Here is a 26240-nt window from a genome sequence, read left to right as displayed (position 1 = left end):
ATTGAAAGGCCACAACGAGGGCTTCCTGGAGCCTTTTCTTCTCTGGGCAGCACAACCCCAGCTCTCTCTGCCTGTCCTCTCATGGCAGGTGTTCAAGCCCTCCCAGCGTCTCCATGGCCTCCTCTGGACCCACTCCCACAGCTCTGTGTCTGTCGTGCTGAGGGCTCCTGGGCTGGACTGCACCGCCACTGGGGTCTCACCAGTGCAAAGGACAGGAGGAAGTAGCCTGTCCTCAAGATCCCGTGGAATGCAGGCAGCACTGCTAAGTCCCACAGAGGAGACATTTTCACAGAATCACAGAATTGTTAGGGTTGGAAGAGACCTTTGGACATCATCTAGTCCAGCCCCCCTCCTAAAGCAGGGTTCCCTAGAGCAGGTAACACAGGAACATGTCCAGGTGGGTTTTGAATGACTCCAGAGAAGGAGACCTCACGATCTCCCTGGACAGCCTGTTCCAGTGCTCTCCCACCCTTGATGTAAAAAGTTGTTCCTCATATTGAGGTGAAACTTCTTGTGTTTTAGTTTATGGCCATTGCTGCTCGTCCTGTCACTGGGCACCACTGAAAAGGGTCTGGCACCATCCCCTTGGCACCCAGCTTTAAGATATTTATACGTATTAATGAGATCCCCTCTGTCTTCTCTTGAGTAGACAGGCCCATCTCCCGCAGTTTCTCCGCATAAGGGAGATGCTCCAGACCCCTCATCATCATTGTTGCTCTCCCCTAAATTCTCTCCAGTAGCTCCTTGGTTTTCTTGCACTGAGGAGCCCAGAACCGGACACAGTACTCCAGATGTGGCCTTTTGCAGACACTTCCCGCCCCCTGCCCCGGCCTTGCGGCCCCCCTGGAGGACCCTCCTCGTCCCAAGGCTGTGTCCCGCTCCCCGCGGTGAAGGGTCGGACCGGCGGCCGCACCCGCAACTCACACGGCCCCGCCGTGCTCCTCCACTCCAGCAGGGGGCGCAGCTGCCGCCGCCGGGAGCCGCTCTGGCGCCGCCGCTTGCAGCCGGGCTCGGCCATGGCGGCGCGCGCCAGGAGGGTCGTGTGAGCGGGACGGGACGGGCGGCGGGGGGATGCGGTGGGGTGGGATGGGATGGGATGGGATAGGATGGGATGGGATGGGGGGCCGGGCGGGCTCGGGCCGGGGCAGCGGCGTGTGGAGCCGGTCAGTGAGGCGGTCAATGCGCGGCGCCGTGTCCCCGCAGGTACCCGCTGTTCCAGAGGGGCGGCCCGCAGCTGCGGATCTTCCGTCCCAACTTCTACATGCTGGCGGTGCGGCCCGGCGTCCCGCAGCCCGAGGACACCGTCCAGTTCCGCGTCTCCATGGAGTGAGTGCGGGCACGGCAGCTGGGGGTGGCGGCGGAGCGGCGGGAGGGCAGAGTGCCCCTGTGGGCAGCGGGAAGGGGCTTCTGCGCCGCGGAGACCTTGTGGAAGGCAGCGAGGGCACTCACTTGTGCCGAGCCTTGCGTGGCTCCTCTCACCGAGGGTTAGCGAGGCTCAGCCTTCCCAGGGACGGGCTTAGAGGAAGGAAGTGCATGTGAATTTGATCCAGAGGAAGCAAGGTGGTGTCCAGGTGTTTGTCAGGGCTCTTCCAACCTGACCGGTCTGATTGCACACAGTAGAGCCCACAAGCCTGTGGCAGGTTCTGGTAATTCCAGAAACTGCTACTCAGAAGATAAAGAAAGGGCTCTCAGCTCAGGCAGTGAAAAAGCCTGCTGAACACAGAATATATCTGGCACTTTGACTGTTGAGGCTACAGAGGATAACATATTTACCAGTTGTTACAGTTTATGGATAATGAATTGCTGTAGCAGTGTGTGGTCTGTGTTGAGTTTATACTTTTGTGCAGTAAAGCTACCCTGGTTAAAAGAAGAAGAAAACATATTTATTCCAGAGTATCAACCAGTCTCTGGTTTATTTTTTTTAAATTATTTACGCTTTTTCTTCTTTCTTTCCCCAAAATGTTTTTGCATTGCCTAGAATGACAAAAGTGGACATCAGGAATTACCTTGAAAGAATATACAATGTGCCGGTAGCTGCTGTGAGGACCAGGATACAGTATGGTGAGTGCAGTTGAGTAATCCAAGGGGATGAATACAGCATCCTTGTGCCGCCAGAATGGACTTATAGCTATCAAAAGGTCTGTTAGATTTCAGCAAACTTTGGTTCCAGGGCTTAGCTGGTGACGTCAGTCAGCTTAGTTGTTTATTCATGCCTTCAGATGGATATGCACCACTTCATATTTGAATGCGTTGATTAAATTGTGATGTAAATTTAGTTCTAAAAAGAAAAATCTGAATTTAAAAAGCCTTATCATCCTGACAGTTATCTAGCTTGTGCTTTTGTAGCTGGTACTATTTCCTTGAAGACCAGTGGGTGTCTCCCTTCAGAAGGAACTGCTTCTCGTGTTTTGATACAATTAGTAATTAAACTTAATTCCAGCCATAGCCTTTTTTGAAAAATAATGTGAATTGAGATTACCTTGCATGCACACATAGGAGGTGTTATGGTCTAACAAAAGGCAAAGTTTGTAGAGCAAAGAAAAATATTCGATTAGACCAGTAGATAATGGTCTAATAGATTATGTGTTTGTAATGTAAGATTAGGGATCATTTTAAAAAGAACAGGAAAAAAGAGCTGTAGTAGTAAAAAATGGAGAATGAAAAAAAAGCCTCAAAATAAGATTGTAAAACTCAGAACATATAAAAGAAGAAAAAAACCTGGAAATACCATCTGTAATATGCTTATGTGCAAAACAGAATTAAATAAAGTCCTAAACACCTAACACGTGATTTCAAACAGCACTGAAAAATAGTCATGCTTGTCCTTATAACCATTGTGTCCCTTTTTGTGAATTTTAGGTCATGGTAGAATGTATATAGTCAGGGATAAAAGAGGGTTAGAATATCTAATAATGTGAAGAGGTTTAATGTCTGCCTAACATGCAGGGAATAAATTGTACTTCCCACTCAGTTGTGACCAGCATACTTGGAGAAGGTTGGGGTGCTTTGAACTGTTTGGATGTGGAGTATAATTTCCTGGTGTATAAACAGTATATCTAGCACATTAGCTGGGTAGGAAAAATTGTCAAGTTTAAAACTGTTTAGTGGTAATTTTCTCCTTGTCTTCCTGAAGCTGTTGATGTTGGGAGGACAGTTTACCACTCCTACTGAAGAGACTTAGCTTCTTGCTTCTTTGCAGACTTTGTGTGTGAGGTGAAGGCATAGTGGCTGTCAGCAGGCTGGTGATACTTCAGTTCCCTGCTTGTAAATAAGGAGAGTAGTGTCCCTCAGTTTTGTACACTTTAGTAATTGTGATGCTATGCTGGTACTGAAGGAAGCATATTCCTCTTAACAATAAATCAGAACTAATGAAGTCCCCCCTTCAGCCTGACCTTGCTTTGGAGAACTCAGAAGTCCTGGGAAGTAAAAGGTGGGATTCTCTTCATTTCTGCAGGTGCAAACAACAAGAGGAATCACAAGAATCAGAGAGAGAAGAAACCAGACTACAAGGTCGCCTATGTACAGCTGGTGAGTTAACATAGTTGCTTGTGAGCAAAGAGAAAAGGACTGTTAACCAGCCAAGCTAGAAGTAATGTCCAGTGAAGTGTCCTGGTTGGCTGAATGTTTCTGCCAATTCTTTAATAATGACAGTTTCTTTAATACATTCCAGAATATAAAGAGACTTAAATGACTCAGTCTGAAGATCAAATTCAAACAAGTGGTTAGTTTTCGAGTCCTGTATTGGTTTGAGGCCTGTGTGTAGGTTGTGGTCTGATGTCATATGGTGCTGCTTTGCCAGTGAGTTTCATGCTGACCCTGTACTCTGTGTGCTGGAAGGTTCATGACTTGTGTGGTTGATTGCTGAAACATCCAGTAAGTGAAAGAATATATTGTGAGGGTAGGGAACTTCTTATTAAAGGTTTCAGAGAAGACTAAGGCATATTCCTTGGAGAGCCTTTAGTCATGTCTAACAAGCATGCTTTGTGGCTGAACCAGGTTCTGAAACATGTGTTGGTTGCGCAGTGGAAAAGGAGCTTCGTGTGCTTCTAAGTTTCTTTCACAACAGGGGCGTATTATAGTTTCGACTTCTCTTGGGCTTACCTGTCTTTACGCAAAAAAGAAGTGCAATCAGTGACAGAAAACCCCTTCACATACCAAAATTACATTAAAGGAATGCTATTTATGGTTGTAAAACCATAAGCTCAAAATTGCTGTTGACAACACAACCTCAGTGTTATTCCATCCTGGGGCAAGGATTCAGTGTTGTGGGAGCACCGTATGATCTTAAAGACCACCAAAGATTTCATGTGGCATTGGGGTCAAAGTCAAGATGCACAGACAATGGGAATTCTGATTTTTTTTTTGTTTAATTTTTTAAAGTTTAAATGTGTTTAGAAGTTCTCCTCTAAGCCTTTTCTGGGAAAGGGAGTGGAAAGAAAAGTGAGGAGAGTCTTGTTTTTCTAGACAGCCCTTACCTTTAAAAGAACAGTATGAATACAATGTTGCTAGAAAGTAACAGAGTTGTATTTAGATAAGGACTAAGGTTGATTTACTGTGCTGAAGTTAGAGGCAACCTTATCTCTGTGAGGATTTTGCATTACAATGGCTAAAAAGCACATTCTTTTTGAAGGAAGAGTCTTTGCTTTGGTGGGCACATTCTCCCAACTGGATTGTCTGTGTTAGGTTTTTGTCTGCTAGAGATCTGGATTGTATGATTCATTAAGAACACAGCTGAGGAATTGAATGCCTGAAGTTTTATCTCACAAGTTGCTTTCTCTGAGAGGTGTTCCATAGCAGGTAATTACAGGCACTTTCCACTATCACAGCCTCCCACTAGTGTCTTCTTTGCTTTTACAAACTCATTTCCCAAAACTGAAGTAGACACAGGTCTCGAGCGAACTGTAGTCAGTTCTCAAATTTTATTTAGTTGTATTTAATGCAGTCTTTTTTTCTCTTGTCTGCTGAGTTGAGAAGAAGGTAGTCTGTAGCCCATGGGTACTCGGGGGGACTGAGTGGGAAGCAGAATGCTGCTCCTCTGTGGAGCAACTTTTTAAGGCAGTGCCTGTGCACATTTCTTTCACATCAAACCTCTTGACCTAGGATAGTTGCCATCACCTTAAGGGTAGCTTGGCAGAGGAGTGGAGATGTACCCAAACTAGTTTGGTACTGAAGGCTGGTGCACAGCAGGATCTCTGGTCAGTCCTTCAGCCTCCCATTTTGTCTTCTGGGCAATGCATGTAGCCCTCTTGTGCTTTGGCTGAGGACTGCTCTTAGTACAGGGGGGCAGCCAAGAGTCCCTCACTGCACTGCCCTATGATATAGTTACCATAAGAAGTTCTTAAGACCATGTTTTCCATCCATCCCATGAACAGGATCAGGGGACCACCTTTTGATGTTGTATTTCATCTCAAGGGAGGGAATCCTGGCCATTTCCTAAACTCTTGTCAGTGAAGCTTGGTCTGCTCATTCCTCACCTCAGTCCTGGTCTCTTTGCTCTTTTCTTTTTCTCTTTTGCTCTTTTTTTTTTCCTATTTTTGTTGTTTTCTGTTAATTCGTTTAACATTTAGGTTTGTCTGTCCCCCTTTTTCTTTATTCCTCCCCCTTTTTCTTTTTCCTTTTGTTCGTAGCTTTTCATCACTAGCTCTCATGTCTCAGACAATGAGCTCCCAGTCCTGTGTTCACACTAGCTTTAAACAGTGGGTGAAGCCAGAAACTCAGTGTCATTTCTGAATCTGAAGGGTTTGCCTTCATTCTCATTCATGGTGTGATTCAGGCCGTAACAGGCCCCATGCAGTCCATTGTTAATATCTGCCTAATTTAGGAAAGTCTTTGGTAACCGCTGTAAAATCCTTATTTTCATGAGAATTAGTTTGCATCTGCCGTGAGTCAGAATAGCTGGGCTTTCCCACCATTTTTACCAGCTGTGTTTTCTCTCATTAATCCAGTTTCAAGTTAAAACTGCTTATGACTGGAAAAATATGGATGAGTTTTTGGTAGGTCTTGCACTGATCTTTCTGTTGCCCACTAGGTGGAAGTATTGCTCTTTCCAGTGTGACTTGGTGGCAGCTGTGGTGCAGTTTACCTGAATGAAACTGAGTATATTCTCATGACTAGTTATGTTCCTCTGCTTCATAAAGCATCACCTTACGTATTCCAGCACATGATACATATTCATTAATTTACTTCAAGTGTCTCAGAGGTGGAAGGTGTGTGAAGTCACAGTCAACATACCCTTAGGTGTCAGGCTAGTACCCCAGCTGATCCACATGTAAGAATTGTTGTCCTTTCTTTTCCAAATACTATTTCTTGGAGATTCAGAGCTGTTTACTTTATTCTCAGGCGGTAACTGGACAAATACGTGATCTGTCCAAGCATAATATTTTCACATTAAAAAATACCTCAAATCATAGAAGGCTGTGGATCAACAATATCTTGCCATTCCAGAGCCTGCCTGCGTGTTTTCCCCTTTTGGAATGCAGTGAGAAAGGTTTAAGTTAGAGACTTATGGCCTCAGATATCAAATGCCATTTTTCTACATAGTTTTATTTTTTAAATTAAAGCCAAAGCTATATATCTTTGCAGAGTAGATATGAAAAAATGTAATACAGCAACTTGTCTCCTTACTCCAATACAGCTATAATTGTGATAATGAAAAAAAAAAGAAGGAAAGAAAGCCAGGAGGAAACTTTACAGTTGAATTAACATCAGCAAAATTGAAATAAAACAACAACATCCCCTCCTCCTCCTCCTTCAGTATTCTCACTGCTTTAGCTTAACAGGTGCTAGCACCCGTGGGAGCACAACTGTAGACAAGCCTCTGGAATCCAGACCTATTTTTAATTAAACCTGTTTTGAGAAATCTAACAGAGATGGCTGTAAAAAGGAGTCTGACCTTGTCAACATTAGGACTAACACCTATTTAGCTGTTTGAATGATGGCACCAGTGGGAACATTTTTGCAAATGCTTTCTCCTCAAACCCTGTTTAGAGCATCCTGTACATTCACAGTAATTAACCTATTTGCACATCAGATGTGAGAGCAGTTTTCTTTTGAATTCAGAGAAAACTTGGATGCTCCATGTGCAGTGTCATTCCTGAGTGGATTTTTGAAGTTGCTTTCTGGGCTGTTTTGCTGTACTTTTTAACATCAGATGTTACCACCACAATAGTAGGAGAATTGTTCAAATGCACTGTATTGTTAAACTTAGCTGCATTTGCTGCTACTGCTGGACTGAATTCCGTGCTGTTGGGAATCCAACGGGTTTTTTTATTTAATGATATTATAAACATCACTTTTCTACTAATTCTGAAGGACAGTAGTAAGTGCTTCAATTATCTAAATAATCAGAAGATCTCACAGTTGTTTACATGATCAGTGTTTGCTGCATCATTTCTGCACAGTAATATCTGTGCTGACCTTCCATTAATAAACTTTTCAAGGGACGCAAAGGTCACAGAAGTATAAGCGAATTTGCGCCGGATAATCCTTCCAGCAATTTTGTGACGTGAGGCACAGCAGTGGAAAGGCTAACACTTGACTTCATAGGCCCAATTATGGTCACTTAACCTCTCATTAAAAAATGAATGGAGGCAATTTGTACCACTCCATGTGATAACTCCTTAAACAGACTCTGAGAAGAAGGTGTGTTTTCACCCTTTCTAATGACAAAGGCTTGAAATCTAAAGGGAAAATATATATATGATGCTTAGGTCACTATTTATTGTGAAGGATGTTACTGGCATTTAACAAATGAATTCTCATGAGGCCTTGTATCTTTGGGTAATGCCAAACTGAGGATTAGAGTTGTGCAGGACAAGAAGTTTAATGCCTCCCATTTCTGTTATCTGAACACTGGACCACACATCTTACTTGTACATAACCTTAAAATTTGTATGAAAGAGGGAGGTCTCTATGAAGACCCTAAATTGAGAATAGCAATGCATAAAATCATCATATTGTCTTTATTTCTTTAGGTGCTTCAATACTGCTTCCCTGACTTGCTTTGTTTGGGTTTTTGTTCCTTTTTTAGCACTGTAAGGCCTCCCTTACATATAAGAGCCTGTGGTGGCAGAGCTTATCCTGACAGAATATCAGTGCATCACCTCACATTGGTGAAAAAGTTCTTTTGGTGGCAGTGCAGCACCCAGTTCCAAGACAGACTAAATTATCTGAGCAAAATTATTTTTTTTCCAGTGTCTGTCCTTTTTTACAGAATCTTCTCTTAGCACAGCTGTATTGGGTAGAAAGGTGTGCTTATTTTCTCCCCTTGTCTCTGTGCTTCTAATGAAGGTAATTATGGTGGCAGAAGTTCTAAAGTTCTAAAGCCCTAGCCTTTTTAGAGATTACTTCAGCTTGTATGAATTCCAATAATTCAGCAATTAAAAGGATGACTGCAGATAAAGAGCTTGCAAAAGGTAAAACTGTAAACAAATGCAAGGTTTTTGAGTAAGCCAGAATTTTGCTTTCTGCTTGAGTACGCCAGCATTTCATGTTCCAGCAGTTTGCAAACCAGATAAACCCTGATGAACTTAGTAAAAATTGTTCACTTTATTCCAGTGAGGATTTTATTCTGAGGATGCATTTATCATGGGGTTGTCAAATGGTGCCGTTATAGAAGGGAAAACTTTTACAAAGAAAAAGTGTAAGAAAAAGCAGCACTGTGTAAAGAAGTGCCAATCCCTCTGTTCCTTTGGTAGGCATTTATTTTTGAGGATGTGGCATATGAGCTCGAACCTCAATAGCCTCTGGCATCTTGTGGAGGATGCACTGAGTATAAATATGCCTGGACAGACTCACAGTCCTTTATGTAAGTTGATACCTTTTGGTATTTTTGAAATTTTGAAATACCCAAGATGCAGGCATCTTCTGAAAACTGGCTACTGAGCATGCACAACAGCTATTTTTCATACAGCTTTCATCGCTCCAGAGCCTTACAGTGCAGTATTACTGCAGAGTATTGTTACTTAAGATTTATCAACCTTCAGTTCTCAGGGTGTAATGTCTTGGCTGTTTCGAATCGTGTTTGGCTGCCAGCCAAAATCAGAATTTCTTCACAAAACAAGAGCTGGAAAGAGCCAACTTGTCTCTGCTGATTTTGATTTATTAAAAGACTCCAGATACAGATTGACATTTTCAGCTCAATATTTGACTTTCACCAGCCTTGAAATGGGAACTCTGAGCACTTTGATAAACAGCTTAAAGGTTTGTCTGGTTTTGCTACAGACTCTGTGTGTATCTTTTTTGTTTTCTTCCCTCTTTTTAAAATAATAACTGTTTTGCAATGCTTGGTGAATTACCGTGGATGTTGTTAGTATGCTTTAGGGACAGCTTTCCTTCATTCTCCAGTGAGGGAAATGCATTGGTCCTGGAAGCATACCAGAATGAAAGTGCTCCATAACAAGAACAGTCCCTTACTACACTGTTACCAATATAAATAGTTCTCAGATTTTCAGTGTAGGTGGTATGCCTACCATGTTAGCCTGAATTGTTTTCTGTCTTGTTTGATTAAAATGGCTTCCTCTTCAGGGCAGACAAGTCTTCAGTATTGGCCCTGTCTGTTCTATAGGTACCACAGGGCTGAGTGGCACTGTGTTAAAACACACTAGTTTTTATAATATAAACAAATTCTTTCCCAAATGCTTCAGTGTGCTAAAATCTTGGGCAGTGCTTGGCCTCAAGGGTGCTTGTTGCTGATCCAGCTAAAGGAAGAGTTTCAGTAGGCTGCAGCTTTGGGATTGCTCAAGGACACTGAGGGGATTGCTCAAGGCCAGTTTCTGTGCCGTGAAATGGAACTATGCTTTAGTTGTCATAGGACAGCTATTAAAAGCATACCTGTTGGTAATTTAAAGGTACAAAAGAGTTGAAACCCCAGAGTGTACACCAGTGGAAAGGAAAACCTTGATATGTTCCAGTTGAGCTTGTCCAGGCTGGAATCAAGCTATGTACACAGCAGCTCCTTTGTTGTTTTTGTAGTATGGTCAGACTCTTAGGAAACCCCCAAGAAGTATGCACTACAAAAACAACCAGAGCATTGCTGGGTATGAGTTGGTATTTTGTAGATTCCAGTCTGGATAATGTCATCTGGGATAAGTCATGTTTTTTCTCTCCAAAGCGTATGCTTGAGGTTTAGATTTTTTTCGCACCTGTTATTTACCAGGTTGAATACATCTGAGTAAATGAGACATAGCACACATTCAGATGGGTCAGGGACGTGGTGACGGTTCTGTTGGATTTAATTATGCCATATTTCTGATCCCAAAATGCAGGGTAGGTAGCTGTGTTGTGGAAGGCTCCTTTCATGTCCTTTGTGGAACCATTTCATAACTGGGCCTCTTGTTTGGTTATATTTATTGCACAAATGTAAAGAATGGCCGATCTAAAAAAACCAAACCCACCTGTTTTGATCTGAAGCAATTAAAAGCTTTTCTTGAGAATTCTGTATGCAATATTCTGCCAAAGAACTTAATGTATGGTGCCGTTTGTAAGTATTTTGGAGAGTAATTTTAGAGTTATGAGTGATCAGTTGCAAGTTTTATTATGCAAGGAAGGGCCCATACAGAATGGAAGTGCCAATGATGTTGAATTTAATGAAGTTGTGCTTACCACTAAAAAGCAAGTAGGTAATGTTAATGGGATAGTACATTTCCACCCAGTAATGATTTCCTTCTGTTAGATAAAAGCCAGAGACCAAGCAAATGTTTATTTTCCAAGTGGGAGACATAGATCTGATGATGATGTTTCACTAAATGACTTGTCTGTTAAGCAGAATGACAATGCAGATGTAATCACTTTAATCTCATTAGTGATATATTAGGCATATTGTTCTCACTGTTAATTGTTTTACACTGTAGTCTTTATGTCTGTTGATAAGAGACCTCTGATATCTGTTATTCTCTATGCCCACATTACACCCTACAATAACAGCTGCTAGGAATGTTCTGTCTTATCCTTGGCTAAGATCTAAACAACTGCAATCAGTTCTCATATCCTGAGTGTTAACATAACGAATGCCTGATCCACCATGTATTTTCCCAGTGGAGTTACTTTAACAAAATCACTTATTTTGCTCATCTTGCTTTTACTGTATGACTCACATAACATCTCTGAGCTGGTTCAAAGTCTTTGAAGAGGTGTCCATCTCCTGATCATTCATCTGTAAAAAAAAAAGATGTCAGTGTCTTAAGAGCACACAAAAGAGGAGAGGCTGCAAGTTAGCTTTTGGGGGGAAGGGATATACAAGTATCTTGGGGAGATGGGTGGAAAGAGGTCTTGGGAGGTTACAAGGTACCATTTTGCACTAGCTGAAACTTCAGGGTGGTCTTTCATTATAAGTATATGCATCATAGCTATTGCAGAAAGGCTGGAATGTCTCTCTGACCATTTTTTTCTCTTTAGGGCCAAGGACAAACCTTTCAGTTTCCCAACTTATTTCCAGAGAAAGAACAAGATACAGAAACTCGCTCTTTTGATGACTTCAGGAGTAAATATATGGAGAAAGAGAAGCAGAAGCAGGAAGGTGACCCCAGACGAGGTGGAGTCCCTGATTGGTTTGGACTTTGATGCAACAAGCCAGCTGCCTTCCTTTAGGCTCAGAGGGATTTTGATTAGCACAACTTGCATTCTTCCCTCCTTGTAATGACCGAATGTTTATTCTTGTTAGCGGGTCTTTTTTCCTGGCTGTGTGTGCATGACTACAATAAAATGGCCCTGAAGAAATAAAAAGGTAAAATAAATCTGACTGCATCAGGACTTTTCTGTGAACTTGGACTTCCTGTGGACTATTTCTAAAGTGTGGAATTCCTTCTTGTAATTTCTGACTTTGAGAGTATCAGTGTTTACTTTCTTTCCGCTTCTACAGGTTGTTCTGAGTAGAAATAGGAGGCATTTCATTTCCTAGGATGCGTGCAGTTTGCACTGAATAGAATGTATAAAAGTCAAGATAGGTTAGTCAGAGGTAAACACAGAAGTGTAGATAACTGGACTGTAGGCTCAGGACATAGAGTTCCCTTATTGTTAGTTGTTGTGTTCTACTATCCCGTGTATTGCCTTACTTGCAGCAATCCCTTCTTTCCTGGAGAAGTGTGTGTGATGTTATTGCAATCCTGTAACAGTTGTGTGGCATTTTGGGGACAGGATCTATAGGACAGGCTTATGATTGGGCACGTATGTTTGATCCCCAGAAGCATCAAGGAACAGTCAAAGGTGGTGCATGTCTCTGCTTGCTGTTGTGCAGTGCAGGTAGTTGCCTTCTGTGGCTGCCTGCCCTAGGAATGTTTACTGGATTGGTTGCGCTGGTATTCCTTCCCCCATCCTGGTATTCCTTCCTGTATCCGCAGCTACCTTGCAGTGCTGGCAAGGGTCCTGTGTGGACACAGTTGTACTGGCGTAGAAGAGCTTCTACCAGTGTAGGCTGTTTTGTGCTGAGGACTAATAAAAAGACTCTTTTTGCTTTTTCTGGTATAACTCCCTCTACTTCCAAGTTGCTGATACCAGTGCAGTGGTAGTACTTTTCAAGGCCTTCGGGGCTGCCACATTCAGTTTTTTCATTTCTTGGCTCTGTGGCTCTTTCTCCTCAATCTGTTGAGGATATTTCCTCTTTTCCTTTGTCAAATAATGTGCTCTGCTGTTGTGTCAGGAACAATGGGAGAAAAGGAGGGCTAGGAAGGGTTTCTCCACAGATGGAGAAGGATATTTCTGCAGACCGTTTGCTACAACACAGCATACACAGGGTTAAATGTATAGCTAATGTTTCCCTGGCTTTTGAATTCTGCCACTTGGAGCAATTGGCAGGGTAGTGAATGAGCCCATGCCTTCAGTGCTTCTACCCGGGTGCTCTCGTTTATTGTTCTGTGTCTGAACTTCTTGTTTGGACAGCTAGCAAGATGTTTACAAGGAAACAGCTGTTCTCCAGAGAGGCAATCCAAGTAGGATTTTACGCACCCCCTTCTGTTCATTAGTCACCTCTTTCCCCCTGCTACTTCCCTCCTGCACGACAGTCCATCTTCTGTGGTTTGTTGCTTACAACCCCAGTGACTCTCCCACCCTCCTCTTTGTCCACTTTCCAAGGGGGAATCCAAGGGGGGGGATCGTGTATGATCTAAGTTAGCCAGTGTTTAAACAGAGAGATGCTCTCAGAGAGGAGGGAGATAAGGGAGGATTTGCTACTCCCAGCCTGCCAGCAGACTTACAATAGTAGATGTGGAAAAATACTGACTTCACTGAAAACAGTTCATATGTTTGGCATATCTGCAAAGGCAACACTTCCAGAGTTTTGTAGTGACATGTGAAACTTCAGGTTAAATCAGGAACTGGCCTGCAGTTTTAAAGTAGGATGGCTGAATTTATCTGGGCTCAAGGGCCTCGCCTCTGCTGTACCCAGTCTCCCACTCCCCCCCTCCTTTTTTTAATACATTTTCTTACAGGGGCTGTTTTTCAAACTCACAGATCAGCATGGAGATGATCTGTACTGGGACTGGGACTTTGTTCCTACAATGTAATGTTATGGAGTTTGCTATTTTTTCTCCACTTTCCTTTGTGGTTACCTCCAATATAGGTAACTGTCTTTTTCACCATGGTGGTGAAGATAAAAAGAACTGATCTAGTGCTGCCATATGTCTTCCTAACTGGTTGGTCAGCCTTGAGCAAGCAAACAGTCAGGTGTGTGATAGTTATGGACAAATGAGGCTGTATTCCATGTGCTAGGTGTAATCATCAGCCTCTCTGTAAATGGTCCTCAGGAGACACTGGAGTCTCCAGCTTCTGTACTGGCACTGAGGACCCAAGCTGACTGGAATTTATTTGCAGTCCCAAATATGCTCTAGGCTGAGCAAGTATCAAAAGCCCCTGTGTAGGTTTACCATGCTTTGCTATTCTGTGATTTTTGCATGGGTGATAAATTTCTAGTTCATGTTCAAGGCAGGTTTCTTTCCAGAAGGGCATAAAAGGGAAGAAACAGAGATACAAATATACCCATATCTGTTATGAAGTTGCTGCAAGCAAATTCTGGCAGATACTCAAGCTGCTTAAGAGAGCAGTCATGGAATCACAGAAGGGTTTAAGTTGGAAGGGACCTAAAAGATCACCTGGTTCTAACCTCTGTCATGGGCAGAGACTCTTCCCTCAATGTTACCAGCTACCTCTAAAACAGTATTTGTGTGAAATTATGGAAAGATTAAAAAAAAAGAAAAAACCCCGGACCCAACATTATTTTACTTAAATGCTCCTGATTGCCATGGAAGTGGGATTAAGAAGATCTTAAGTCCTTCCCAGTCCCTTGTTGATCAGTGGTTTTGAGGAAGTGCCAGGGATTATTATGATCTGGTATTTCAATGCTTCACAAATAGCATTCCCCAAGCTGTACAGGTGGGCTAAAAGATAATAGAGATGATACTTTAATACGAAGGCAGAGATTGTATCATGTACCAGAGTGAAGTACAGCAAAGGAGTTGTGAAACTAGGACAGGCACTCAGAATTTTCTCTGAGTTTTGTTCAATGTGCTGTGCTCGTTCCAGCACATCTCGATGTTTTCTTTGGGTGATGTAACAGATCAGTAGATCCTATGAAGTCACATCTAGCCCTGCTGAGGTGTCGAGCTGTCCTTGGCTATGTCAGCGGCCCTACCTGTGGGCCAAGGATATGGATATACACGTGAATAACTTCTCCAAGGACCAAAGTAATGACTTGGTTGAAGAGACTGATGTTCACTGTGGTGCAGGAGAAGCCACGTCCTGCACTTGGCGCACGCAGCTCTGCAGCTGCCGGTTTCTCTGACGTGCGAGGGAGATGCTGAATGCAACTTCTTTCCCCTCTGAACGTGTGCAACCCCCCCAAAGAGAGGAATGTGCTGGAACAGATGGCAGATGCGCAGCTGACTGTGTTGGCCACTCTGGTGGAGAAAGGCTGTGATGAGTGCTATCCTGGCAATACCATCCAGCTATGATGAGTGCTATCCCAGCAATACCAGGACACTTCAGAGGGAGCACACAATTGCTTTTTTGTTTTACTTGTATTTTATTTTATTAGAAACAAACCAAAATTAATTACAGAGACAGTGAGGTGACTATCTAAGTGACTCTCCTAACATTACAGCTTTGAAATGAGTTTTGTGTTGCAGATCATGCTCAGTTGGGTGCTAGGGACAGGTTCCTGCAGGTAACAAAATCATTGTGTCTTGTCACCACTTGTCACCCGAGCCTTGCTATGTGACCTCAAGAGGGTACAGCAGAGCTGGTAAGCGGTTAGACACAAAGCTGTGGTAGCTTTATCTACAGTGTGTTACCCAAACTGCAGAATCATAGAATGTTTGGGTTGGAAGGGACCTTCAAAAATCATCTAGTCCAACTCACCTGCAATTAGCAGGGACATCTTCAACTAGATCAGGTTGCTCAGAGCCCTGCCCAACCTGACCTTGAATGTTTCTAGTGATGGGGCATCCACCTCCTCTCTGGGAGACCTATTCCAGTGTTTAACCATCTGCACTGTAAAAACCTTCTTCCTTATATCTAATTTACATCGACCCTCTTTTAGTTTGAAACCATTATCCTTTGTGCTATTGTAACAGACCCTGCTACAAAATCCGTCCCCATCTTTCTTATAGGCTCCCTTTCGGTAATGAAAGGGCACAATAAGGTCTTCGTGGAGTCTTATCTTCACCAGGCCGAACAACCCTAACTCTCCCAGCCTTTCCTCATGGGAGAGGTGTTCCATCTCTCTCATCATCTTCATGCCCCTCCTCTGGACTGACTCTAACAGGTCCATGTTCTTCCTGTGCTAGGGACCCCAGAGCTGGATGCAGGACTCCACGTGGAGTCTCCCTCAACCTGGTGACTGTGCTGGTTTTGATGCAGCCGAGGACACATTTGGCTTTCTGGGCTACATGTGCACATTGCCAGCTCATATCGAGCCTTTCATCCACCAGCACCCCTAAGTCCTTCTCCACAGGGCTGTTCTCAGTCCCTTCATCCTCTAGCCGGTATTAATAAATACTATCCAACTAAGGGTTGCACTTGGCCTTGCTGAATCTCATGAAGTTCTCATGGGGCCCACTTCTTGAGCTTGTCTAGGTCTCTCTGAATGGCATCCCATTCCCTGGGTGTGTCAACTGCATCTCTCAGCTTGATGTTGTCTGCAAACTTGCTGTGGGTGCACTTGATCCCGCTGTTCATCTCACTGATGAAGATGTCAAACTAAACTGGTCCCAATATGGACCCCTGAGGGACATCACCATGTTAAAGGTTAAGTGTAGCCTGCAACATCAGTGGCCAGTTTTACAGTCCTGTCCATCATTCCCTGTTTGTCAGGCTACTGGTGGTTAAAAGACAAAAGGCTAAATTACAGGAAAGAAGTAAGTACAACCTTGTGGTGGATTCCAGAAAAGATATATGCTAAACTGTTTAAGAAATATCCTTGTTCTGGGCAAAGGGAAGTCAAGGTACAGGGAGGGTAGATGGCTCACCTTCATGGCTGAACATGCCTGAGAATGGGTAATCAGAGTTTCTGATATCTGCTCCCATACTAGGCCCCTCCAAATTATACATCAAGTGAAAGAAAGATGTATTCAGTGATTTGGTCCACTGTTGACCCACTGTCATTAGCAGTGCTGAATGAATAAATGAAGCAGTAGGAAAATTTTGCTTACTTTATCCAATGCTATCTTGCTGTGGAAAATGTCTTCATTGCTGGGGAATTCCTGCTCCATCCGGGTTATCCCAATTACATCAAAGTTGGGGTTTTTATTTCAGAAAAACTATTTTACGTATTTGAATTTTCAGGTTGTAGGACAGACTATTGCTTCTTCAGCTCCGGCCTGTTTGTGGAACGGCTTTTAGAGTGCGGTAAGCCTTGGATAGAGGACGTCTGCTTAGTGTATGTGCAACAGGGCAAGGTACACAAAGCAAGCACTATTTTTCCTGGGAGGACTGAAAGCTGTAAAACCGTTATCTTGACAATGCTGCTTTCTCCCGAAGTAGAGTTCAAGGACTGCTCAGAGTCCAATTTAAAACAGTTGTCTGAGAATGGCTTTCCAGGGTAGCTTGTATGCCAAGGCTCATAGGTACCATGTCTAAAAAGGAACATTGTGATAATCCCTTTTGATCTCTTGCATAACACAGACCATAAAATTTCATGCTGTACTTTCTGTACGTAGGCCAGAAGCTTGCGGTGGAATGTTACCTGGAATAGATTTCAAGGGTTGAACTTGACAAGCATTGTAGGACCAAGTCAGTTTCCTTGAATAAACTGGCCCCAAACAGCATGAAAGCCACCAACATGTTGTCATTTGTCCTGGGGATTAGGTAAAGTGTTTGTAATGGGGAAAACTGAACCTTGTTGCCGCTTAGAAGTCGTGTTTGTAGAGAAGAGAGGCAACTTTTATAAATATTATTTTCTTTAAATGCAAAACGTTTTGGACTAGCTAAGATGACGTAGTGGCTGAGCCCTTTCTTTTAGAGTGATTTATGGCTGTTTAGACAGCATTTTGCTCTTTGTGTATAGTACGGCTTATCAAAGTGTGTGCTGCTGTTGTGGACACACCCAGCTTGCAGAATTCAGGAAATATATCACAGTCACTTGTTCTGTGGCTCGAGAACACAGTAATTAGGGCCTGATGCAAAACTAATTGGTTTTAATTACAAAATGGGACTAATTATCAGTCTCAACCTTTCCCACCTTTAGCTGTTAGAAAATGCTGCAAATAAAAAGTGATTAAAATTTTGGAGAATTTATGTAGTGCAGAATTAGGCACCACATTTTCTTCTGTGGTGACTGGGACTTCAGAGAGGTCACACATGGTATTCTAGGTAGGTAGGTCTTGCTTGGGATCTGGCCTTTAGTGCTATCTATGCTTCATTTCCAAAGTTCTTGGTTTGGGAGTCAGACCAGTGTCAGTGATTCAAGGCTTGAAAAAATTCCTTTCCTAAAAAAAAAGCTTGGGAAATTCCCTCTGTCAAACTGTAATTTAGAAGTATTTTGATTGTTGCCTAACTGTGTGTACCTGGAAAAGAAAAATTTCTCAGAGGCAGAGAATAGTTTAGTGTAGCAAAACAAGTGAAATGAGCTGACTAGAAAGGGAATGGCTGTAGGGGTGGGCAGGTTATATCCTCCTAAGTGAAGGGAGAGGCCAGGGAATTGTTCTGGATCCTGTCTATGTGATGCATTTCTTGTGAGCCTGCGCTGAAAACATAGAGCTGTTGAAGACCTCTTAGGTCATGTAGTCCATCTCCTCAAATGAAGAGAGCCTGCTGCAGATTGAGCCGTGCCAGTGCTTGCACACATGGCAAACCCAGTGTGTGGTGTGTCACAACAGCTGTCAAAGACTGGTCGTCATACCCAGAGTCTCTAAACATCCTGTTTATCCTTGCAAGGAGGAACACTTGATTGAAAGATAAATACCAAAAAAAAAAAACAAAACAAAACAAAACCCAACCCCAAAACTGGTGCTAGGAACAACATTTGCCCTTGGGCTAACAAACCTGAAAACAAAAGAAAATAAACATAGGATCGAGGCAAACACATTTCCACACAAGTTCAGATTCTAAAAGGGATTTAGGAGCTAAGCTTGTTTTGGCGTGCTTGAAGAAGAAAAAGCCGTCTGGGTGCCAGGATTCTTAGGGCTCTGTATGTGTGCGTGTGCATCAGGGGAAGAGCACAGGGAAAGATGGGGTGATTGTGGTGATGTGATGGGAAAATGGAGGACATTGGAGCTGCCAGAAAGATTTATGCAGGGTCACCCTTGGGGCATAGTTTGCGCATTTTATTTTTTCTTTAATTAAACATGCAAAAAAAAAAAATCTTCAAGTTGGCAGCGAGATTTTTTTTTTCTTCCCCCTCTGTTTGTTGTTCATTTGTTGCTGCACGGGAGGTCTGTTTACTTTGCTCAAGAGAATGAGGGACCCAAGAGACACTGCTCTGCATGCAAAGTTTTTATGGAAGGGTTAGAGGAAAAGAAGGAGAGGAACTTTCAAGCCTTTTGAAACAGAGGTGAAAGAGTTTGTGGGCTGTTTCTTTTGCTTCTTTGGCCAATGCATGTTGGGCCTGATGCTGCTACTGCTCGTGCAGGCATAGCTGGGCCCTGGACTTAAAGATGGGTCCTGCTGTTTAGGGCCGGTCAGGCAAATCTCTACAGAGTGAGTGTAAAGAGGCCTAATAAGCCCTAAGACTTGATGTTGAAACTCTGAGTAGCTGTCTAACACCATGGTGCCCCCTACTCTGCCCATGGGGTCTCTCCTGAAGGTTGCTTTCAAACTGGAGTTGATGCTCCTCTCTCCTACCACCTCCCCGTTGACTCTTGTGAATGGAGCTTGGGATTAATTCCTGAGTGTGGCATTAAAATACTCTAATGCATGAGCCAATGCAGCCCTTCAGTCCAGGGATTTAGTGTTTGGAAGGGGACTTTTCCAGAACTGTGTGGCAGCCCACTGCTGCTGCTCTTTGTTGCTTTCAATGACTCAGTCAACTTCTGAATGCTTCGGTTTCTCCAGATGGGCTTAATAGTGATTGTGACCTGACTGGAGATCCAACAGAGGAGGGGAAGTGGAGGTCTGTGTTGCTTTTTCTTGCTGACATCTCAGTGGATGAGGCAGCTTTGTCCAGCTGGATCTTCCTCATGTCTCATGGTGCTGTAACAACTGGGAAAGGACAGTGGTGAGAAAACTAAGGGTGCTGCACAAACAGGGTGAATGTCTTTAGGTTAAGAGATGGGCACATGCCTGGGAATACCTTTTGCATGTGCATTCTTCTAGGTTATAGGCAGTGAGAGCAGTGGCACGTGACAGGCAGTGAGCCTACTGCAGAATGAGGCAGGTCAAGGGAACAGCTAATTAAAGCAATGGGTAATTCCAGTGGAGCAGACTTTGGACTATGTGATGTTCTCTTCTGCCATTTGGAGTTTTCTTATCCTTTTTGACTGGTGAAAATAGGACAGGAACTGATGGGTCTGCCTATAACTTCAGTCTTGTGTTCAAAGCCACTATTTTCTAACCCAAGTTAGTTCTGTATTGCCCTAATGCATGGGAGAGCAGAGAAGTTTCAATTGACAGAGGAAGTTGACTCCTTTTATGTCTACGTTCCCTGTTTTAATTGACAGGAAAGCTGCTCAGCAATCTTAGGACATCTTTCTGTGTTGTAAAGGTTCCCTTAAATACCAGGACACACCATATTGTTTTGGCCACTTTGTCTCCAAGAGGAGGGGGAGTTTGGGAGCCAGCTGTGATTGTAGTCAAGGAAACAGAAAAAGACCCTTTGTGCAAAGACATTGAAAAGCCTGTAAATATTAATTCCAGAGGATGAAGAAATGAGAAGCAACATGATTAGAGATGGACTATCCAGAAGTACCTCCCTTTACAATATATGGGAGTGGGGACTGTCAGAGAAACAAAAAAAGAAGGCAAGATAGAAACTGACATAAAAATATTTTCCCTCAACACTGGGTTAGATTAGTGTTGTGCAATTCTTTGCCACAAAATATCAGGGCCAAGAACTTTGCTGGATGTAGACACACTCTGGCTGTTTCTGTGGATAACCAAGATATCAGAAAGCTAGTGTTAATATTAAAAGAACAAGAGTTTTGGGAAGTTGTCAGTGCCACATGCGTCAAGGCACAAGCTGACTCCAGCAGACAGAGATGGGGATAGGAAGAGACTTACTTATTTCGGAAGTGAAATAGCCTGTGAGCTGTCTCTTGCAGGGTTTCTTTTTCTGACCTCTGGATCAGCCTCTGTTGTGTTGCAGAATCCCATCCGAGATGGAGCTTGGGACAGACAGCAAGTTTGGCAGCTGTCTCAGCTACAGTACATCTATGTGGTAGACCCTATTGTGTGGTAGACCCTGTGGGAAAGTGGAGCACCTTCTGCATTCTTCAGCTGCCAGTTGTGAATGTCAAGATGCCCCCCTGCCCTTGAAAGAAAGCTCATTTCAGTGGCCTTGAAATCACTAATTGAACTTAACTTCCAAACTGTATTCAGTTGAGCTTGGATCAATTCCTCAATTCCTTAACATCTCTTTCTACCTTAATTTTGTGTCATAGAAATTATCTAGGGATGATCACTCTCCTCTGGACCCTGCTTGTCTTTCTGGCTAATATCTAGGGGCCCTTAGTAAAAAGTTCCCTCTCCAACCCCTCTGTGGTGCAGTATGATACGCTACACAAAATATTAATATACTGAGGTTGAAGGCTGGTTTTGTAATTTGCCTTTTTTTTTTTTTAATCACTCTTAGCTATCTGTGAAAAGTAGCAGAGGAGCTTTGAACACCTTAGCTGTAGAGCCATGCCGTGCAGTAACACCTCCTTAGTAAAAGAGCTGTTTTATTTTTATTGTATTTTGGTTTCACTGGATTCAATAGCTATAAACAACCTCTGTGTGGAGCCTGTCTTGAAACTTGTGACCAGCTGGGTGAGGGGCCTTCATATCAATTTCAAGCCTGTGGAGAAGAGAGCATAACAGGTCCCTGACTGCTCCAGCCACTTCCTGCCTGCCAAGGAATGCTGGAAACAGAGGTCGTTATTGCACAAGTAATTAAAGGTTCATCAGCCCTACCTCTCTGATTGCTTAAGGTCATTGTAGTAAGGGACAAATACTCCTGCTTGCCCACTGTTATTTGTTTTCTGCTTGCTGTTTTTCTTGGCTTGAGAAGAGGAATTATGAAGACTCTTGAGTAGGATCTGGGAGTGCTGTGGTCTAATGCATTTGGCTGTGGCCCTGGGTATGTTGTGGAACACTCTAGTACTGAGAAATTGTGTGTCTTCAGGGCCCCCTCTCTTCCCACTTCGCCCCCAGATCCAGACACCAGAGAGATGGTTCTCAAAAAGCAGGTCCATGTTGTCCCTGGCACAGGGTGTGTGAGGAAGCCAGGCTTGAGGAGATCTGTAGAGCTGCGCCTCTGAATGGCCTCCTATCCTCACATTAGCAGATAGAGGGATTTTACTCCATATGAGCTGGACTCCAAAAATGTGAGATTGACTTATAGTGGGAGGGCTTCCTATGAATTTTCTTAAAGGGATTAATTTCTCTTTCTGCGGTTTGAACTCTGAAGTTCACATTTTTGTATGTTTTCTCTCCATTATAGTATAAAAGAAATTACTCTCTTTGTCTTTTAAATAGACTGAGACTTACATATGAGCAGGGGCCTCTTGGAAAAAAAAAAAGTAAGTACCAAATATTGTGAGTCTTTGACAGAATCACAAGAGCAAGGCAGACTGAACCACCCACCCTTTAGCCATCTGTCCCTTAAGATCTGGAGAGTTCTTTATCTCTGAGGAACATAGGCTACAGACATAGGAAGTCATATTGCTGTCCCCCAGTTTTTCTTTCTGTGGATGTGCAGTCTTCGCCACCACTACCAAAAATGAGCCCCCATTGTGCTGAATCTCCTTGTGCTTCAACAGCAGTGGAAGAAACACCTGAAAAGAAAAAGAGAGGTGGCTTTTGGCCCTGTTGGTCCAGTAACATTGTGAACGAGCCTCATGGTATGGCTGGTACAGGATGGGCATTTCCCTCCCTCCTAGGAGTGTTAAAGGGTATTGAGCTTGGACTATGCTTGCTGCTTGCACCTCAGAAGCCTCCTTGTTGGTGAAGATGTTTTGCCCCAGAGAGCCTGGCTTTGTGGACTTGGCTGTAGCTCAGGAACAGCTTGAAGGGCACATGTTGGAAAGGCAGATGGAGTGGGTGATGGAGATGATCTGCTGAAGAAGGGGAAGTGTGGAGTGAGAAGAGAAGTGATAAAAGGGCAGACACGTGGTTGACCCTGTTGGAGTTCAGGAGGGCAATAACTCATCTCAAAAGGAGCAAGAGGCCAGCGACAAAATTGCCTGGAGTAAGACACTGAGGCAGAAAAGGGTTAGTGCAATGATTAGGTCTGGCAGACCTGAGGTTATTCTGTGTGTGTATCTGCGGAGGAGTTGAATAACTTCTTGGTCAGTCTGCAGAGACTGTCTAATCAATGGTCCTGTGCCAGTTGCAGCCCAGGATGCTCCAAGGTAACACTAACCCTGCTGCAGAGTGGAGGAGTGTCTCCAGAGGTCCCGGGGGCACTGCATCTTGACACATGAACGCAGCCCCCAGTGCGGCAGCCTTACAACAGACGCTGCGTAATGGCCTGTTTTGAATTTGTGTTTCATTTACCTCCCATATGGGATCAGTTTTTCCCTTTTCTTTATTTTTTTAATAGCGTTTTTCCTAGTCATAATAATCAGCTTTTCCCTGCCTTCTCCCCTTCATTTTTCACAGCTGGCTTTGATTGGTTTCAGTCCTGCAGATGCTCCTTCAAACCCAGAAGAAGGGGCAAAGGTTCTTTTCCTTTCAGTGTGAGGCAGACAGCCTTGCCGGAGGGGTGGGGGAGGCTGGCTCTCCCGGACTAGCCTACTCTTTACTGTGGCCCCAACCGGCCTCTTGTGCATCTGGTGAGGTTTGCCAAATTGCGAGATAATTTCTCTGCCAAAGGCCTGGAGAAGATCACAAGTTGTTGATGGCGTGAATGCCCCTTCTCTTGCGCCGTTCAAAAACAACCACTCTTGCAAGCAAGAGGGGCAGGATCCCCAAATGCCTTGTGCTCGCAGACTGTGAGTACAAAGGGCCAGAGTGCATCTGCAGAGAGTGTGCTGAGACTGACTCAGATTTCTGTGTCTGTGTGCCATCAGGCTTACGGCAATTGCAGCCCCACGTGCCTGACTGTGCGAGGTACGTCGTTCTCTGCACAGGGCATGATTAACCTGCACGACCCTGTGTCAGGCACCACCAAGAGGAACTGGCAAGCACACGCGTGAAAAACACCCTGAGTGCATGAGTTGGCATGGGGAAAAAATAGTTATTGGATGGGCAGGCAGATTTCCCTGATTTTTTTAGGGCATGAGTCAAGCACAAATTGCATGGCAGAAAAGAGAAACTTCCCTTGGAGGCAACCTAATCCTCAACTGCCTGATGTGGGGTTCTTAGCAACTTCCTTCAAAGCAGCTTGTGCTGGTCACTGTCGGGATGGACGATTGAGTCGACAGTCACTCAGCCAGTGTGTTATGGCTATTCCTGCATTCCAGGCACCATCCAAGAGAATGAGACATAGCATTGCACAAGACCAAAAGAAAGTAAATGTTTACAGGCACAACGCACATTTCAGCTTGTTACATGTTCCTGAGCAGTGAAAGAAATGAAACAATAATTAAAACAGGTCCCAAGTCTCAGTGTGTATCTTGGCTCACAGCACAGTCCTCTTGGAGCGCTGCCTCCGCCTCTCTCTGATCCCAGCCTGAGCAGTACCACTGGGCCATTGCATCCAGGTCAAGGTCTTTCCAGTTACTCCAAGTACATCCCCTTTCTGAGAACTGCAAAAGCATTTTGGTGAGGTGGTTTTATGGCTTGTGACAGAGTTGGGTGCTTGATGTTTTCCCAGCACCCAGGCATGCTGGGATCTCCCAGGATGCTTGTCTAGGGTATCCAAAGTGTCAGTGTAGGGGAAGTTATAGATGGAATTATTCACATGGGAGAAGGGTGGAGAAAGTAGAAGAGTAGAATAGAGGTGGACATATAAAATAATGAGTTCTCTGAATTATCCCTTTTTAATGGTTTAGCTTGTCTTTGTGTGCCTTCAGGGAAGCAATTAGGGTGCCACAAGGCAGATGTAGTGAAGAGCTGTGTTGGCACACCTGACAGCTGTGCCATGAAGCAAGCATGTTCTCCTGCTCTGAGCACAAGGTCGGTCACAGCACAGCTGGAAAGTCAGGATCACAGAATCACAGAATATGCTGAGTTGGAAGGGACCCACAAGGATCGTCAAGTCCAACTCCTGGCCCTGCACAGAACCATCCCCAAAAGTCACACCATGTGCCCGAGAGTGTTGTCCAAATGCTTCTTGAACTCTGTCAGGCTTGTGCTGTGACCACTTCCCTGGGGAGCCTGTTCCAGTGCCCAACCACCCTCTGGGTGAAAAGCCTTTTTCTGATATTCAACCTAAACCTCCCCTGACACAACTTCAAGACATTCCCTTGGGTCCTGTCACTGGTCACCACAGTGAAGAGATCAGCATCTGCCCCTCCTCTTCCCCTCACAAGGAAGCTGTAATTACAATGAGGTGTCCCCTCAGTCTCCTCTTCTCCAGGCTGAACAGACCAAGTGATCTCAGCTACTCCCCATACAGCTTCCCCTCAAGGCCCTTCACCATCTTCATTGCCCTCCTCTGGACACTCCCTAATAGCTTAATATCTTTCTTATACTGTGGTGCCCAAAACTGCACACAGTATTCAAGATGAGGCCGCACAGTCCAGAGCAGAGCGGGACAATCCTCTCCCTCGACCAGCTGGAGATGCTTTGCCTGATGCACCCCAGGACACGGTTGGCCCTCCTGGCTGCCAGGGCACTGCTGATTCAGATTCAACTTGCTGTCGACCAGGGCCCTCAGGTCCCTCTCCATGGCACTCCTTCCCAGCATCTCATTCCCCAGTCTGTATGTACATCCAGCTGCCCCATTCCAGGTGCAGAATTCAGCACTTTCCGTTGTTGAACTTCATAATGGTCGGTGATTGCTCAGTCTTCTAATTTGTCAGGGTCTTTCTGCAGGGCCTCCCTGCCTTTGAGGGAGTCAACAGCTCCTCTGAATATTGTGTCATCTGCAAACTTGCTTAGTGTCCCTTCCAGTCCTGCGTCCAAGTCATTTATGAAGATGTTGAAGAGCACAGGGCCTAAGATGGAGCTCACTAGTCACAGGTTGCCTGTCTCCCTGCGGTGAGTCAGGTGGGTGGAGGAGAGAAGAGGGCCTCTGCTTTGGCTGCTCTGCCCCTCTTTTTCCAAAGAGAAAAGTAGAGGGCCATGTTGGGGGAAATTGCTTTGCACGAAAGGGTGAAGCAATGGAGTCTTTAAGACACAGAAATGGGGAGAGAGTGAAGAGGTGACTGAAACACTCTCTCCCCAGAGTTGCTCTGTGTTTGATGGTACCTCCTCCTAAGATGTGAAGTTCTTGTAGCATCATCTTGGCCTTTACACCAAGAGGAGAATTTATGTCACCCTGCAAGTTAGTCCTTGGTAAGGAGAAAGGCCTTTTTAGTAATGATCAGCCCACTGTGCACATGGCACAGAGAGACAGACCTTCATGCATGTGTTGCACTGGTCTTAGGCGTAGACTCAATATCCACATATGAGCAATAGCTCTGCTGCTGACTCACTCGCATCACTTTTCTTGGTTCTCTTGCTTGAGCAGTGAGCTGGCCAGATATTATTCATTTCATTTGAAATAATAACTGAGATGTCTACTGAAGGTATAA

At 44.2% G+C, this 26240-nt stretch overlaps 1 protein-coding gene across 1 annotated transcript; it reads left to right on the top strand.

Annotated features, from left to right (window-relative positions):
• The first annotated feature begins 969 nt into the window (after nt 1-969).
• On the top strand, nt 970-11760 carry MRPL23 (mitochondrial ribosomal protein L23). The gene is made up of 5 exons (XM_027651343.1): nt 970-1042; nt 1204-1326; nt 1979-2061; nt 3455-3528; nt 11395-11760. The coding sequence occupies exons 1-5, from the start codon at nt 1017-1019 to the stop codon at nt 11557-11559; spliced, it is 471 nt and encodes a 156-aa protein (XP_027507144.1). The 5' UTR covers nt 970-1016; the 3' UTR covers nt 11560-11760.
• The last annotated feature ends 14480 nt before the right edge of the window (nt 11761-26240 follow it).

The sequence above is a fragment of the Corapipo altera genome, unplaced genomic scaffold, assembly GCF_003945725.1.
Source record: "Corapipo altera isolate COAL_440 unplaced genomic scaffold, ASM394572v1 78, whole genome shotgun sequence".
Taxonomy (NCBI): Eukaryota; Metazoa; Chordata; class Aves; order Passeriformes; family Pipridae; genus Corapipo; species Corapipo altera.
Note: the sequence above shows the minus strand (reverse complement) of the source record. Positions and strands in the feature narration are given on the sequence as shown.